Raw genomic sequence first — 17,417 nt, 5'->3', positions numbered from 1 at the left:
CCAGCCTGCTTTTTGCTGTTGTCTTTTAAGCTGACCCCTGTGTATCAAGGTGTGCCCTGGGATTTTTGGGCTGTGAAAAGTGTGTGCCCTGGCAGAAAAATGGTTGGGGAAACACTGGTGTAGAACTGTAGATACTAGCCACGTGTTTCCTCCGACACACATGGAGTGGCCAGCCTCAAAGCTGCCTCCCCACCCTAGGGACACCCTAAGAACCTCTGTACTGTAGATCACTGTAGAGGACTCCTAGGTGGTTTTGTGCGTCCTGACTTAGTGTGACTGAAGGGCCTCCCACACCGTCTGTGAACGCCGCGCGTCAAAACAGCCGCCTCCGTTATTTTCAATGAACCTATCGCACACCGGCGGCGTCCGACGTGCGCTGACGCCTCGCCTGACGCGCCGATAGAACCAGTTCTATTTTCCAGGCGGCGCCGCGCGGCAATGCGTTGCGTCACGTCGGACGGAGCCGGTGTGTGTTGGGCTTGAGTTGTTGTTGTCCTAGTTACAGTAGTATAGCCTTCTTTGTCTTGTCTTCTCTTTTCTACTTATTTTTCTATTTCTTCGGGCTGCGCCCCAGGCCAGTGTAATAACTGGAGCAGGAGGTGGGGGGGGGGGGGGGGGGGGTTTTACAAATCCCAAACTTGAAAAAAATGTCGCCCCAAATGACATGCCCAAAATACTAGGCACGCCAGGGTTTTTCAAATGGCAAACTTAGGGCTTAGGGAACAAGATTTAGGGCTCCATTTTCGTCACCACTAAACCCCTTATCCCTAAATTTCTTTGCCTTTTTTTTTTTTTTTTTTTTTACTATTTTGCAACATATTTTTGAATAGTTAAAATGGCCAGTCTACAAGCTCACAACGTGTCTGTCAATGTAGATTGACTAGTTGTACTATTCAAAAATGTTTTTCAAAATAGTAAAAAAAGGCAAAGAAGTTTAGGGATAAGGGGAGGAAAATGGAGCCCTAAATCTTGTGCAACACCGTCCATAGCACAATATAGCAGAGCTTCTCATGTTCACCTTCTCTCTATCCGACTCCATCGTTCTCTCGCTGCTCTGTTGAAATAGTGTGTTGTGGAACATAATTCCCCTCTTTGTTTGTCTCTGTTGGCTTCTCACAGCCCGGCTCCACATTCACTCCTTATTGTGTCAATATGGACAGGGCAGCTCAGTGTCGGTTTATGTTTCCCTCCCTATCCTCCAAAGCACTCCTTCCCAAAATGCAAAGCAAGCAGCTCCACTAGCAGAAATGGTGCCTTCATTCAGTTCACCCTCGCTCGCCAGCCCTTCACACAATGTGTGCTGTCAGTGCTTGGGCAGCTTCTGTTAGTAAGTCAAACAAATATTTGGCCGATTTCCATAATCAGTGATGTGAATAGGTTTTCAATGTAATGTAGTCCCGGGATGCAGGGATGGTCTTCTAGAGATGAGTCCCAGGGACAGTTTATGAGTCCCACTTGAACTACGTTAGGAGTCATATTTTGCCATTTTTTACAAAATGCAGCATTTAACTCCCATTTCATTTTTTATGTGGTTAAATTCATGTAGAAAACGGAAGAAGAAATGATTATAACTAAAGCTAGCAAAAATAAACTAGAATAAAAAACAGTGCAGTAGTGCATCCAGTGGATACAGAGGTCGTTGTTTTCTTGCGTCCCTTAACTATAAACTGCGTTTTGGAATGCAAAATGCACCCTATTTTACTCTGCATAATGTATGATCTTCCATAAGTCACACTGTGTACAGTATGCACTGCAGATGCAGATAACCACTTAAAGGCTTAAAGCCCATTGATCTGGGCACCCCAGGGGTCTATAGTTACTTGTCCCCTCTACACCAAATCTCGCAAGTCGCAACCATAGACTGTAAAAAATATGGACAAAGCGTTCCCCGGGTCTAACATGAATGTAAAATGAAGCCTGAAATCCCTTGCACTGTAAGTCGCCATCTTTCAAGATCCGTTTGAGCCCAGTTTGGCCATTGGCTGGCCCAGACAACGAGGCGGGACTTCCCCCCTTCTTCTTCGTTGGTTTTTATTTTGACTCGAGTGGGTGAGGGATCCTAACCTGACGCTGCCAGATGAGGGCGGTATTGCGGAAACATATTCCCCAACACAACACTCATCTGGGATCTCTGACGGAGTTGAGCCCTGAGTCAGATCTGCTTCGTACCGAACCAATCAGCGTGAGCTAAAGGCGGGATGCGGATGTGATGGTATATAGACACGTCGATATGATTGGTTGTGTTTGCACGCCTACACGGTGATAGACAGACGCTCCCATCCAATCATCTACCATGTATCTTGAAAAAAAGGAACAGCCCCGTCATCGAATTTGCTTCCGCGATCCCAGATCCAAATAAGCTGTGAAACAAATTTGTGTAGCAAGCTTTTTGGATCTGGCAGCGTCAGGTTAGAGGGATCCCGTTCATGAACTGTAACGGTAGCCACGCCCCTCAGAACATGCGCGACATTATGGTAATTTTTTTAATAAATGGGGCCATCATTTTCCAAAAAGAATATTATGACATTAGAAATGAGACTTTAAACTAGTGACTGGAAGCAGAAAGTATTCATGACCATGTTTATTAAGGTAATACAGTCTAGGTGAAGTTGGGCCCAAATACATGGACTTCTATGGGGCTATAGGTTTTTTTGAGCCCAATGATAGCGCCACAACAGGCCATTATATGAACTTTCATTTCCTTAGTGGCTTCACAAAAAATCTGTCTGACTGCCCCCCTGGTCGCAACGCAGTACACTGTGAACTATATTTGCATAATGCTCAGTTGCTCACCTTTTATGACATGCCCATAACAACAGGGACTATAGGGGTGTCAAAAAAATAGATTCGAATTACAATCACGATTCCCGTTATGAACGATTTCAAAATCGATTCATAATTTTGCTTACAGTTACAGGAGTTTTCACTACATGGTGTTTGTGATATGAAATGTAAGCCTACTCTAATCACAGTAAACATCATATCTTCAGTCATTTTCTAGTTACTAGTCAGTATAATCACTTCAGTTCAGCACAGCTGTATTGTATTGTAGTATTGAATCGAGAATCTTTTTTTTTTTCACTTAATTTTTATTGAAGGAAGAACAGACAAGAAAAACAATAAACAAGACTATACGGAAAGAAAAGACAAAGACAAAAAGTAAAAAGAAAAAAGGCTGCATTTTTCATATTACAACAAACATTCAATGAAATCCTAATGCAATATCACTAGGCTGAGAGAAGAGATTCCACTTTTCCCACTTTTTATAGAATTTATCCTCTTGTAGTCTAAGTATGAATGTTAGTTTTTCCATAGAATACAGTTCCTCAATAATGACCATCCATTGATCTTTCGTTGGTGGGTCCTGTTGGTACCAGCGTCGTGTGATCGCTTTTTTACTTGATGCTAAGAGGATCTTGATTAAATATTTATCATGTTTTAGAAACTCTTCAGGGATATTTCCCAACAGTAGAAAAGAAACAGTCAGAGGTATCTCAAAACACAGAATGGTCTCCAAGGTGGAGTGGATATCCTGGAATCGAGAATCTTTTTGAATAGAGAATAGTTTTGAATCTGGAAAAGAAAATGCTTTAGAATGTAATCGTTTTTGGATTGAGAATCGAGTTGAATCAAATCGTGGGACACCCAAAGATTTGCAGCCCTAACAGGGACACTACATTTCAAGTGGTTCTAATCCAGCTGTGGTGCTCCACTCGACCACAGCTGGCCCTACAGCCAAAATGTCGAATTCTGTGTTGTTTGTTGATAGAAAATGAGTGTGTGAATGCTTTTGTGCTGAAGCAGCCTTATTATTGTCTCCCAAACACAGGTGAACGTGGGCAAGATGGACTCTCCCATAGAGAAGTGGAACCTTATCATCGGGAACCTGGCACTGAAGCAGGTAATCGACTCGCACGTTGGCTCACTGACTCGTGGCAGGGCGTCTTGCCAGGTCGTTCCATCGATCTCCTTCCTGATATAATCTATCTGTATATCTGTGAGGGCTGTATGGAACACACACACACAGTGTGTCTGTGTTGTTGAACAGCCCTTTCTGAACAGGTTTCCGGTAATAATCTACCCGGTTTCTGGATCCTGATAAGATGAGTCAATATGTGTAGTAGTGCTTTGTGAAAATGTCATTTCAATAATACTTTTACTACAGTGTATATATGATGATTCAGATTATTATGAATACTCTATACTTCCTTCCTTGAGAGCTCATATTGCATAATTAGTTATGCAACACGAGCTCACAAAAGGAGGTGTACAGTCTGGGCTATAAAGTTATGTAAACGCATAACTTATTAACCGGTTTCCCAATGACTGTTTTGTGCTCTCCCAAATGCATCTCTCTCTCTTTCTGTCTTGACCTTAAACTATTGGTGTTACTTGTCTCTCTCTCTCTCATCTACAAGCTCATAGCGCTACTCGGTGGTGCGATATGAGCTTGTAGAACTTGTAGGTCTGCTATTTTTGAAAAATCGTTAAAATGCAGCACAAATCTTTGAATAGGTATATATGTTCTTTCAGAGCGAACTTTTTATTTTATTTCGACGTCGGGCCTAAATGTGTTAAAACGCCAACAGGGGTGTGTTAACATCCTATATTATTTATAATTGTGTTTAGCTTACCTTCTTTTTTTTATTTTTTATCCCACGATTTTGTAACCCATTTTTCACCCCTGTGTCAATTATCTAATGTGATCCTGGGCTCTACACACCCTCCACCAGCCTAGTCCCCCATATATGGGGGACAAGGGTCCTTCCTTCATGCCTGAGTGTCCAAGTTGCTCCTTTACACCTGACAGGGGGGAGTTTCCCTGGTTGGACGTAGCGCGTGGAAGGAACACGTTATTCCAACCAGTTCCTTTCCCCTCCATCAGGCGCCCCGTCTGGCCAGGGGGAGGCAGTTTATTGACCAGGATCACTGCATGTTTTTTTCTGAGTGTATGCTTTGCTTACCTTGTTGTTCCTGTGCGTTGGGTCCATTAGGTCCAGCCTACAGTAGTTTTTCTTACCTTGTTGTTCTGGTGCGTTGGGTCCAGGTCCAGGCCACAGTATATTATTTACCTTGTTGTTCTGGTGCGTTGGGTCCAGGTCCAGACTACAGTAGTTTATCTTACCTTGTTCTCTTGTGCGTTGGGTCCATTAGGTCCAGCCTACAGTAGTTTACCTTACCTTGTTGTTCTGGTTCTGGTTGGGTCCATTAGGTCCAGGCCACCGTGGTGGGCTTCCTGGCGGCGGTGGCGGCCGTCATCCTGGGTTGGATCCCAGAGGGGAAGTTCCAGATGAGCCACGCCGTGCTGCTCTGCTCCAGCAGCGTGGCCACGGCCTTCATCGCCTCCCTGCTGCAGGGTACGAGCACACACACACACGCACACACACGCGCACACACACACACACACACACGCACACACACACACACACACACACGCACACGCACACGCACACGCGCACACGCACACACACTAGGGCTGCAACTAACCATTATTTTCATAATCGATTCACCAGCCGATTATTTAAACGATTAGTCGATTAATCAGATTATTTTAGGTTATTTTAGACATTCAAACTAACAAAAAAGATAATTCTTCCCAACATACATTTGATTGGCTGCTGATTAGGCTGCTATTCAAATAAAAGACAAACTAAAATTACAAAATTAAAATCAATTAATGCAACTCATGGTGTCTTTAGGCTTATTCTGACTACATACATTTGATTAATGAATAGCTACACATGTGTCGGTCTAGAAGGAACTCTTCTGAACTAAAAAATATGTTTTGTTCTTGATAATATAATCGTTATGTGTCGCTACTGTCCAACTATCATCAGATTGTAAGGGAAGAGAGATGGATCACTCCTCTTTAGTTTAGTTACACTTAACGACTGGAAAAAAACTATGGTTAAGTGGGAAAAAAACATGATAAATTGCAAAAAAAACTCCACTGATTAGTTGCCAATTCGATTAATCGATTACTAAATTAGTTGACAACTAATTGAATAATCGATACGATTACGATTCATCGTTGCAGCCCTAACACAAACACACACTGTGATGTGGGGTGTCTGTGTCTCAGGAGGTAGAGCAGGTCGTCCAATGCTCCCTTTGGTCGGCGGTTCGAATCCCGGCTCCTCCTCCTGTCCTAGTGTCCTTGGGCAAGACACTGAACCCCACACTGCCTCCAGTGAGTCGGTCGGTGTGAGCTCGCCACCGTTGGTTGGTGTGTGAATGTGGGAAGTGAGGACGCTGACGTCGACTGTTCGCCGCTTCACCTCCCAATGTATGAATGAATGAACCGTTGTAAAGATTCACCTCCCAATGTATGAATGAATGAACCGTTGTAAAGATTCACCTCCCAATGTATGAATGAATGAACCGTTGTAAAGATTCACCTCCCAATGTATGAATGAATGAACCATTGTTAAGATTCACCTCCCAATGTATGAATGAATGAACCGTTGTAAATATTCACCTCCCAATGTATTTATGAATGAATGAACCGTTGTAAAGATTCACCTCCCAATGTATGAATGAATGAACCATTGTAAAGATTCACCTCCCAATGTATGAATGAATGAACCATTGTAAAGATTCACCTCCCAATGTATGAATGAATGAACCGTTGTAAAGATTCACCTCCCAATGTATGAATGAATGAACCATTGTAAAGATTCACCTCCCAATGTATGAATGAATGAACCGTTGTAAAGATTCACCTCCCAATGTATGAATTAATGAACCGTTGTAAAGATTCACCTCCCAATGTATGAATGAATGAACCGTTGTAAAGATTCACCTCCCAATGTATGAATGAATGAACCATTGTAAAGATTCACCTCCCAATGTATGAATGAATGAACCGTTGTAAAGATTCACCTCCCAATGTATGAATTAATGAACCGTTGTAAAGATTCACCTCCCAATGTATGAATTAATGAACCGTTGTAAAGCACTTGGAAAAGCGCTATAAAAAAATGCAATTCATTATAATGCTGGCCGTAGGCTCCAGGGAGTTGACAGGTCCACAACTAAGTACATTCCAGGCATTTTATTTATTTACCTCCAAAAAAGTATGCAGTGCAAGTCGGTGACTATACAAAAATAAATAATAATACTACTGGCCAAAATACCGTTCCAATAAATGGGAAACAAAATACACCTGCTGGCCAGAGTAATGTAGTAAGAAGAGAGTGGTGACACGCTTTGATCTCGCCACAAAGCGGGTTGCCTATAGGGCGATAGTTCCAAACATTGTTCCTATTGGCTGGAACTATCCCATTGAGACAAAGCGGGTGCCTGTGGGTGATAGTTCCAAACATTGCTCCTATGGCTGGAACTATTCCATTGAGATAGAATTGTTACAATGGGAGTCAACGGGAGTGTCATTACTATCTTACTAGATTACTCTGGTGCTGGCTAAAGTTAAAGAACACAAAGCAGGACCTTGAGAGAGAGACTGTTACAGGCTGTTTGTCCCTTTAGAGACTGTTACAGGCTGTTTGTCCTTTTAGAGACTGTTACAGTCCTTTTGATGAGGTCCTGGTCTCGCAGCGCTCTCCCTGGTGTCTCTTACTAGCCTCAGGTGATACTGAACTCCATTTCACCTGCAGCAATCCTGCTTTTATACAGGTGTGTCTGTTTGCAAGGTCCTTGTTATTGTCTAGGGGCACGGGCTGCCCCGTGACACACACACACACACACACACACACACACCCACACCATGTCACATTAAGGCTCAATTAAGCAATATTACACGAGAGGGTGTTGTTTAACGTGATTATTGCCACGACAGTGATGCGGTAGGGGAACGAGACGAAGTCGAGTTCCGCAAGCATCACTGAAGTGGCCAGCCGGGGCGCCTGATGGAGGGGAAAGGAACTGGTTGGAATAACGTGTTCCTTCCACGCGCTACGTCCAACCAGGGAAACTCCCCCCTGTCAGGTGTAAAGGAGCAACTTGGACACTCAGGCATGAAGGAAGCATGAGTTCAAGTCCGTTGCTCTCCCCTTGTCCCCCATGGGGACTAGGTTGCTCTCCCCTTGTCCCCCATATATGGGGACTAGGTTGCTCTCCCCTTGTCCCCCATGGGGACTAGGTTGCTCTCCCCTTGTCCCCCATATATTGGGACTAGGTTGCTCTCCCCTTGTCCCCCATATATGGGGACTAGGTTGCTCTCCCCTTGTCCCCCATATATTGGGACTAGGTTGCTCTCCCCTTGTCCCCCATATATGGGGACTAGGTTGCTCTCCCCTTGTCCCCCATATATTGGGACTAGGTTGGTCTCCCCTTGTCCCCCATATATTGGGACTAGGTTGCTCTCCCCTTGTCCCCCATATATGGGGACTAGGTTGGCGGAGGGTGTGTAGAGCCCAGGATCACATTAGATGATTGACACAGGGGTGAAAAATGGGTTACAAAATCGTGGGATAAAAATTATAGTAAAAAAAAAGCACCACAACAAAAGGATTACGGTTGTTTGTCTTTCTTTATTTGACGTCTTGGTCTTTGTCCCTGTCTGTCCCCGTCTGTCCCACGTTACAGGTATCATCATGGTGGTTGTGATCGTAACCTTTGTCCCTGTCTGTCCCCGTCTGTCCCTCGTTACAGGTATCATCATGGTGGTTGTGATCGTAACCTTTGTCCCTGTCTGTCCCCGTCTGTCCCTCGTTACAGGTATCATCATGGTGGTTGTGATCGTAACCTTTGTCCCTGTCTGTCCCCGTCTGTCCCTCGTTACAGGTATCATCATGGTGGGCGTGATCGTAACCTTTGTCCCTGTCTGTCCCCGTCTGTCCCTCGTTACAGGTATCATCATGGTGGGCGTGATCGTAACCTTTGTCCCTGTCTGTCTGTCCCCGTCTGTCCCACGTTACAGGTATCATCATGGTGGTTGTGACCGTAACCTTTGTCCCTGTCTGTCCCTGTCTGTCCCTCGTTACAGGTATCATCATGGTGGGCGTGATCGTCGGCTCCAAGAAGACGGGCATCAACCCGGACAACGTGGCTACGCCCATCGCTGCCAGCTTCGGAGACCTGATCACCCTGGCCATCCTGGCCTGGATCAGCCAGGGCCTCTACAACTGCCTCGGTAAGGATAATAATATAATAATACAACTGCCTCGGTAAGGATAATAATATAATTATAAATAATACAACTGCCTCGGTAGGAAAAATGACGGCTTTCTAGTAGAGATGTACCGATAACATCGTTTCCTTCTCGATAACCCAGAACTTGCGTATCGGTCGATTGCCGAGTGCAGGTCCAGTCCAGTGTGTATTTTTTATTCAGAGTGCCAAATGAAAAACATGCTTTACATTTCAGTTTACAATATGCACCTTTTCTTCTCTTTTTTTTTGCTGCCAAACAGACAATATAGAGTCTATATTAACTGATATAGATGAGAAATAAACAAATAATTCATAAAAGGAGGGGGAGAGGAGGAGGAGGGAAAGGACTCAACGCATCACAGTTCAAGAAGTACAAGTTCAGATTTGCTACCAAACTAAACCGGTATGGGTGTAGTTGCAAAGTAATCCATGTGGGGCTGCCAGACATTCCAAAAGTCCTGTTGCCTATTCTTAATAATATAATGATTTTTTTGTCTAGAGGATTGTAACTGGATAGTTAATTTAGCCAGTGTGAAACTGTAGGAGGGGGTAGAGGACTTCCAATGTAAGGTAATACATGTCTTTGCTGCTAGAAAAGCTAGGTCAATGTATTTCTTTTGGTGTCTGTCCCAACCGTCCTCCCCGCCAGTGCCAAAAAGGGGGTAATCTTAAAAGTAAATCTAAGACAGTTGTTCTCAAAGTGGGGTCCCTGGTTTGAGGGGATTACAATTGGACCCCTACGGGTCTGTATTTGGATCCATTTTGTGCACTCTCAGATTCATGGGGGGTCCTTAAAATGTTAAAGTTTGAGAACCAAATCTCTATCCCCATGCCTTCGGCCTGGTGGAGACAATGATCTAGGAATAAAACAAAATTACCAAAACTAAAAACTAAACAAAAATATGTAAAACAGTAGTGCAACATCCACTGAAGCTTTCAAAATACAGTATAATTGATTCCTGTAAATTACATATCTGTGTACAAAGATGCTAACACACACCAAAGTCAAAGAAAACAAGAAAGTGGTCTGCACACGCCAATAGCCAGAGTGCCAATACTTTTATTAGGACGCAGCAGGTTAAGACAAATTAAATACGGTGCCAGAGAGTCATGCAAACAATCAGAAGCGAGTAGGCAAACTAAATTAACAAAAAAAAACCTAAACAAAAATATATAAAACGGTAGTGCAAACATCAACTGCAGCATTCAAAATACAATATAATAGATTTCTGCAAATTACAAATCATCATATGATAAATTATGTGGTATGGGAATAGCATAGACTAGCATATTTACTAGGGGTGTCAAAATTCGAATTACAATCGCGATTCCCGTTATGAATCGATTTATTTTATTTATTTATTTTTAGATTTTCTTTTTCTGGTTACAGTTACAGGAATTTTCACTACATGGTGTTTGTGATATGAAATGTAAGCACACCCTAATCACAGTAAACATCATGTCTTCAGTCATTCTCAAGTTACTGTAGTATAGTCACTTCAGTTGGCTGGAGTAGATTGTGATGAAATCCTATGTATTGAATCGAGAATCATTTTCAATAGATAATCACAGCCCTAATATTTACCTTTTATATCAGCATTTTAGTCAGTATTCGGCAGCTTTTCCGTGTTATCAGAACACAACTCTAGTGCTTTGGCTACAGGGAAGCTTGGCGTGCTTCAGTTCTGCTTCAGTTCTGCATGAAAAAAACCTTGTTCTATTCAGTCCATTGAGCACAGCACTGAGCTAGCCTGCTGGTTGTTGCTTTTTTATTTTTACTTCCAAACTCGCTATGCCACTGTTTTTCCTGGCTGCATGTACCCTTTATTTCATAACCCATTTAGACCTGAGGACGACAGTTTTCATGTTTCTATCAGTGGTTCTCAAACATTTTCATGTCGACAACGACCCCCAAAAATATATGTAATTGGCCGCCGACCCCCCCCATCTGAAAATATGTGGTTCCAGGAACCCCCCCAGAAACAAAGATTTGAGTTAAAACCATTTGCTCTGAAAGAACATACTCAAAAGATTTGTGCCACATTTTCACGATCTTTCAAAAATAGCAGATATGCAAGCTCGTAGCGTGGCACTCGGTGCCGCGCTATGAGCTTGTAGATCTGCAATTTTTTCAATAGCTAAAGTATAACATAATGCTTTAAAACACCAAAAGGGGTCATTCCAGCCCAGAATGGGATAATCGAAATTGATGACAAGGATTTCACCTCCTGTGGTCAGAGGACACGTTTCTGAAGTTCTGAAGTGTTGGAAATAAAATAATAAATGTAATAATTTCCATAACGAGGGGGAGGGTGGTGGAGGGGGGGGGGAGAGGAGGGGGGGTCCGTGCACACACAGTGCTGAAGAGAATGGCAGCTGCTCGCATATGGAAGCCACCGCATTTCTTTAAAATGTTTTATCCCACAATTTTGCAACCCATTTTTTCACCCAGTGTCAATTATCTAATGCAATCATTTTTGTAAAGGTAGTGATGTGTCGTGAAAGAAATATAGAACAAAATGTTGAGAGAATTTGCTGAGAGGCAATTATCATTTCACCCCAAGTGACATTATTGTGAACGTCCAGTTCTAAAATGTGAAAGAACCCTTTTGCTCTGAAGGTGCAAATACCAGTTTTCACCACTAGATGTCGCCCATGCACCATTATTCAGAGTGGCAAATTGAACAGACTCTCTTTTTACTTCCACCCAGACATTCAGAAGCATGTTTATTTCATGTCACACCCAGGCCAACATTACACTACCTTGCATTACTTAATACACATAGAGCTCTGGAAGCCGTTTCCTCTGGAAAAATATGCCTATAACTAAACCAGCCTTGTCAGGGTCGGATCGCATGAAATAAGCATTCAGCACTAACAGACCGACCCAAAAGGCCATGAAAGAAGTAGAAGGAAATGTAATGAGACCATTTTCAGATTACGCATTTCCATCTCAGGGCCCAGTGCAGCTCCCTGGACAGTTCCTCCGTTGTTTTCAGGGTCAGCCTTGTAGTCGACACTTCTCTCTCTAAATTGGACCTAATGGCCAGTTTACTCAGTGGCTTAACCCATTCTGAACGGAAACCCATTTTAGTGTTAACATCATGTCATGCTTTAGCTATTGAAAAATAGCAGATCTACAAGCTCATAGCGCGCCACCGAGTGGCGCGCTACGAGCTTGTAGGTCTGCTATTTTTTGAAAAATCGAAGAACGACTGACATTTTTTAGAATCTGATCTCAGGTCAGAATGGGTTCATCAGACCAGTGTGTGTCCAGTGGAAACCTCGTATGAATCTGATCTCAGGTCAGAATGGGTTAAATCTATTTCAATGACGTGAGGTATCTACACAGAGAGAGAGAGAGAGAGAGAGAAGGCCAGGGTGAGATCACGGCGTCTGAGGTTAGAGGTATAGCAAAACGTCTCTGTTTTATAATAATGGCGGAGCTGTTTGCTTTTAGTGAGAGGAGCTCTTGGTGACTCTCGTATACTCTGTGAGCCTTCCTGCATTTAATTAGAAAATCGATTAAAACATTATAACTTGGGCCTGGGCCGTGGCAGGCTCAGCGGTCCAGGCACCGTGGCTGGTATAATCCAGTCTGGCAGTGTGGCCGCGAGTTCGACTCCCGATCCCGACGGCCTTTACTGCATGTCTTCTCCCCCCCCCCCCATCTCTCTCCCCATTTCCTGTCAAAATATATAAAAAGCAAAGCTTTTGCACACCTACAGGTGCGTACGAGAGGGTACGGTGCCCCAAAAATGAAAAAGGAACAAACACCCGCACAGTCTTCAAATGCAGTGACCAACTTTTATTTCATACAGATATCCCATAGATTTATGGGGATACAGCCATGTTTGGGCCTATGCAGCCTTCATCATGAAGATAGCCTGATGAAGGCCGCATTGGCCCAAACGTTGCTGTATCCCTGAAATAAAAGTTGGTTCACTGCATTTGAAGACATGCAGTCTGCGGGTGTTTGTTCCTTTTTTCTGTCAAAATATATAAAATTAAGGCGGAAGCCTCAAAAAAAAACATACAAAAAAAAATATATATATATATATAATTTGGGCATGTTGGTGATATTTTTCCAAACACATATATACAGAAAAATATACAGTATACATCTTTTTAATATATTTCATTTTTCGCTAAGAAAATAGTGGATAGTTGCTTCTTCTTCTTGCAGAGCGTAGTGTCCTCCTGTGTGCTGCTGCAGTGTCCCTGGTTGCTACGTGCTCCGTCACGTAGCAGTCGGAGGAAAGATGTGTTTAATAATGCATGGCCAGTTAGAATCTGAAAATGATCTCTCTCCCTCTCTCTCTCTCTCTCTCTCTCTCTCTCCCTCTCTCCTCTCTCGCTCCCTCTCTCAGGTTTATTTCTCATGTGTATAAATACAATGAAAATGATTTTGCTCAGAGCACTCTCAGTCTTACATACACAGGAGATAAACAACATCTATAGTGCAAGAAAAAGACAAAAACAAACAAAGTGACAACAAAACAGTTGCAATACAGTTCAAGGTCAGCTGTTCAGCAGCCTGACTGCCTGGGGGTAGAAACTGTTACTGAGACGGGTGGGTGGTACGAGATCTGATGCTCTGGTAGCGCTTTTTTTTGGAAGGGAGTATAGTTAGAACAGGGTATTTGCGGGATGGCTGGTGTCTTCCATGATGTTGTGGGCTTTTTTCATACAACGAGTGGTGTGTAGATGTTATGGAGACTGCAGGGTAATTCTGTGCTGCGGATGATTTTAGCTGCTGTTCTCTCTCTCCCCACAGACACCTACCCCTACGTGTCCTCCCTGGTGTGTGCCTTCTTCATGTCTCTGACCCCCCTCTGTTCTCTCTCTCTCCCCACAGACACCTACCCCTACGTGTCCTCCCTGGTGTGTGATTTTAGCTGCTGTTCTGTTCTCTCTCCCCACAGACACCTACCCCTACGTGTCCTCCCTGGTGTGTGCCTTCTTCATGTCTCTGACCCCCCTCTGTTCTCTCTCTCCACAGACACCTACCCCTACGTGTCCTCCCTGGTGTGTGATTTTAGCTGCTGTTCTCTCTCTCTCCCCACAGACACCTACCCCTACGTGTCCTCCCTGGTGTGTGCCTTCTTCATGTCTCTGACCCCCCTCTGTTCTCTCTCTCCACAGACACCTACCCCTACGTGTCCTCCCTGGTGTGTGCCTTCTTCATGTCTCTGACCCCACTGTGGATGGTCATCTCCTCCAAGCACCCCGCCAGCCGCACCCTGCTCTACTCCGGATGGGAGCCCGTCATCACAGCCATGGTCATCAGCAGGTGGGTGTGACTGTGTGTGTGTGTGTGTGTGTGTGTGAGTGAGCGCATGGGTGTTAACCCATTCTGACCTGAGATCAGATTCTGAAAAATGTTCTTCTACATCCTGACAGTTTTCTGAAAAATCTATGTTTCTATGTCAGTCGTCAGTTCGATTTTTCAAAAAATAGCAGACCTACAAGCTCGTAGCGCGCCACTCGGTGGCGCGCTATGAGCTTGTAGATCTTCTGTTTTTCAATAGCTAAAGTATAACATATTTTGACCTGAGATCAGATTAAAAAAATGTCTTCTACATCCTGACAGTTTTCTGAAAAAAAGCTATGTTTCTATGTCGGTCGTTCTTTGTTTTTTTTCCAAAAAATAGCAGACCTACAAGCTCGTAGCGCGCCACTCGGTGGCGCGCTACGAGCTTGTAGATCTGCTATTTTTCAATAGCTAAAGTATAAGATATTTTGACCCGAGATCAAATTCTAAAAAATGTCTTCTACATCCTGACAGTTTTCTGAAAAAGCTACCGGTATGTTTCGACTATGTCAGTCGTTCTTCGATTTTTCAAAAAATAGCAGACCTACAAGCTCGTAGCGCGCCACTCGGTGGCGCGCTATGAGCTTGTAGATCTGCTATTTTTAAATAGCTAAAGCATAACATAATGCTAACACCAAAAGGGATTCCCGTCTAAAATGGTTTAAGTCCTCTTCAAAGGGGGAAAGAACAGCTATTCTAATGCTGTCTGAGACGGGGCAGTGTGTGGGTTTGTTTGATGACTCATCCCCATAAACAGATTGGCCCTCCTCGACAGACAGACAGACAGACAGACAGACAGACAGTGTGCGCTCCTCGGCTTTCCCCTTTGGGAGGGAGGAGGAGGCGACCTCACAAACACACTGCATGCCACGCAGTGTCTGATTGTCTGTGTGGCTCTTTTTGTGTCTGTTTTTTATACATTTTATTCAAAGAGTATGACATCATATACAAGTTTCACAGAAGTTTTTTTGCTAGCTTTGGTTATAATAATCATTTCTTCTTCTGTTTTCTACATGAATATAACCATATAAAATGAAATGGGAGTTAAATGCTGCAATTTGTAAAAAATGGCCAAATATGACTCCTATAACGTGGTTAAAGTGGGACTCATAGAATGTCACTGGGACTCATTTCTAAAAGACCATCCCTACAATCCTGGGACTCATTACATTAAAAACCTATTTACATCACTGAACATATATACTAACCAATAGGTTGAGTACATAACTAAGATACACACAACATATATAGACGGGTATAAAAACCAATAGTAAGATAAGACCAGTAAGATAAGATACAAAGAAAGGGATCACATGGTTACGTTCACAGAAATAATTAAGTCTCTTTCTCTTTTATAGCTGATCCTCGACCCAGTTATCATGTGTATGACTTGTACTGTACTGGTATCGATTGATTGATTGAATATTTTATTAGGCAACAAAAAAATGCAAACAGCACAATGTACAGTCAGGCATTTTTGTCCCAAAAAAAAAAAAGGATTTCACCGAAGAAAGACCTTGCAGCCTTGTTTCCATTCGGGGTCCTATCCACTCACACATGACATGAATAATAATTCATGTATAATAATTCATATATAATTCATTCATATATACCATACCATACCATACCATACCATCTTTATTTATATAGCACATTTTAAAACAACAACGTTGTACCAAAGTGCTTTACAGTAAAACATTAAAAAACACAACTTCATTTAAAATCCACAAAACAAACAACATGCACAGTGTCACATTAAACATGGAAACATCTCATATGCTTGGAAAAGCCAAGGAATAAATATAAATATATATATATATATATATATATATATATATATATATATATATATAATTCATTCATTCAATAAGTTAACACGGTAACAGTAAGTGATATAACAATGATAATTTAAAGCAACATATACATTTCCTTCTAAACATGAAATACAGTATGCACAGTTTTGGGGCCGAACGACTGTATACTGGTTCTGTGTGTTTCCCTCTTTCTCTCACATTACACTTTTTTTTATGTTGACCTTTTTGTGTGTTTTTCGTTACAATTCTGTGTAAAAGGAGATGGTGGAAAACATCATTGTGTGTTGTTATTTTTTTAATATATTTTTTTATCCCACGATTTTGTAACTCATTTTTCACCCCTGTGTCAATCATCTACTGTGATCCTGGGCTCTACACACCCTCCACCAACCTAGTCCCCATGGGGGACAAGGGGAGACCAACCTAGTCCCCATATATGGGGGACAAGGGGAGACCAACCTAGTCCCCATAAGGGGAGACCAACCTAGTCCCCATATATGGGGGACAAGGGGAGAGCAACCTAGTCCCCATATATGGGGGACAAGGGGAGACCAACCTAGTCCCCATATATGGGGGACAAGGGGAGAGCAACGGACTTGAACTCATGCTTCCTTCATGCCTGAGTGTCCAAGTTGCTCCTTTTACACCTGACAGGGGGGAGGTCATTGTGTGTGTTATTTTATGTGCTGTTATTTTCTTTAATCTCATGACGACCCCATTCTGTCCCCCTGTCTCTGCAGCATCGGTGGGCTCATCCTGGACAAAACGGTCTCTGACCCCAACCTGGCTGGAATCGTAGTGTACACCCCCGTCATCAACGGTGAGTCACAGCGCCCCGCCCCACCCAGCATTAACATCATGTTATGCTTTAGCTATTGAAAAATAGCAGATCTACAAGCTCATAGCGCGCCACCGAGTGGCGCGCTACGAGCTTGTAGGTCTGCTATTTTTGAAAAATCAAAGAACGACTGACATAGGCTAAACATAGCTTTTTTCAGAAAAACTGTCTAATGTCTTGCTGGCCGCTGAGCGAAACGGCTCATCCCTCGGCTCTGTGTCTCTCCTCCCTCCCCCTCCTGTACTGTACTAGCGTCTCCTTCACGGGAGACTCACTTTTAATTAAGCAGCGTTAATGAGGGACATTTAACGAGATGGCAGACTTGTATTCTGTGCCT

The 17,417-nt window shown here is 43.1% G+C and overlaps 1 protein-coding gene across 3 annotated transcripts in view; it reads left to right on the top strand.

Moving 5' to 3' along the window:
- slc41a2b (solute carrier family 41 member 2b) overlaps positions 1-17,417 on the top strand; it is a 64,871-nt gene that overhangs the window by 8,028 nt on the left and 39,426 nt on the right. For all 3 annotated transcript variants that reach the window (XR_013963555.1, XR_013963556.1, XM_080757339.1), the window contains exons 4-8: positions 3,830-3,901; positions 5,213-5,357; positions 8,948-9,094; positions 14,260-14,407; positions 16,983-17,062. Coding sequence is in view for 1 of the 3 variants with exons in the window: in XM_080757339.1 (XP_080613465.1) it covers positions 3,830-3,901; positions 5,213-5,357; positions 8,948-9,094; positions 14,260-14,407; positions 16,983-17,062 (592 nt within the window). In the remaining 2 variants the exon portion in view is untranslated. The remainder of the gene's footprint in view (positions 1-3,829; positions 3,902-5,212; positions 5,358-8,947; positions 9,095-14,259; positions 14,408-16,982; positions 17,063-17,417) is intronic.

Source organism: Protomyctophum bolini (genome assembly GCF_963924005.1).
Source record: "Protomyctophum bolini genome assembly, chromosome: 23".
In the NCBI taxonomy this organism is placed as follows: Eukaryota; Metazoa; Chordata; class Actinopteri; order Myctophiformes; family Myctophidae; genus Protomyctophum; species Protomyctophum bolini.
The sequence above is the reverse complement of the archived record's forward strand: the minus strand, read 5'-3'. Positions and strand labels throughout refer to the sequence as shown.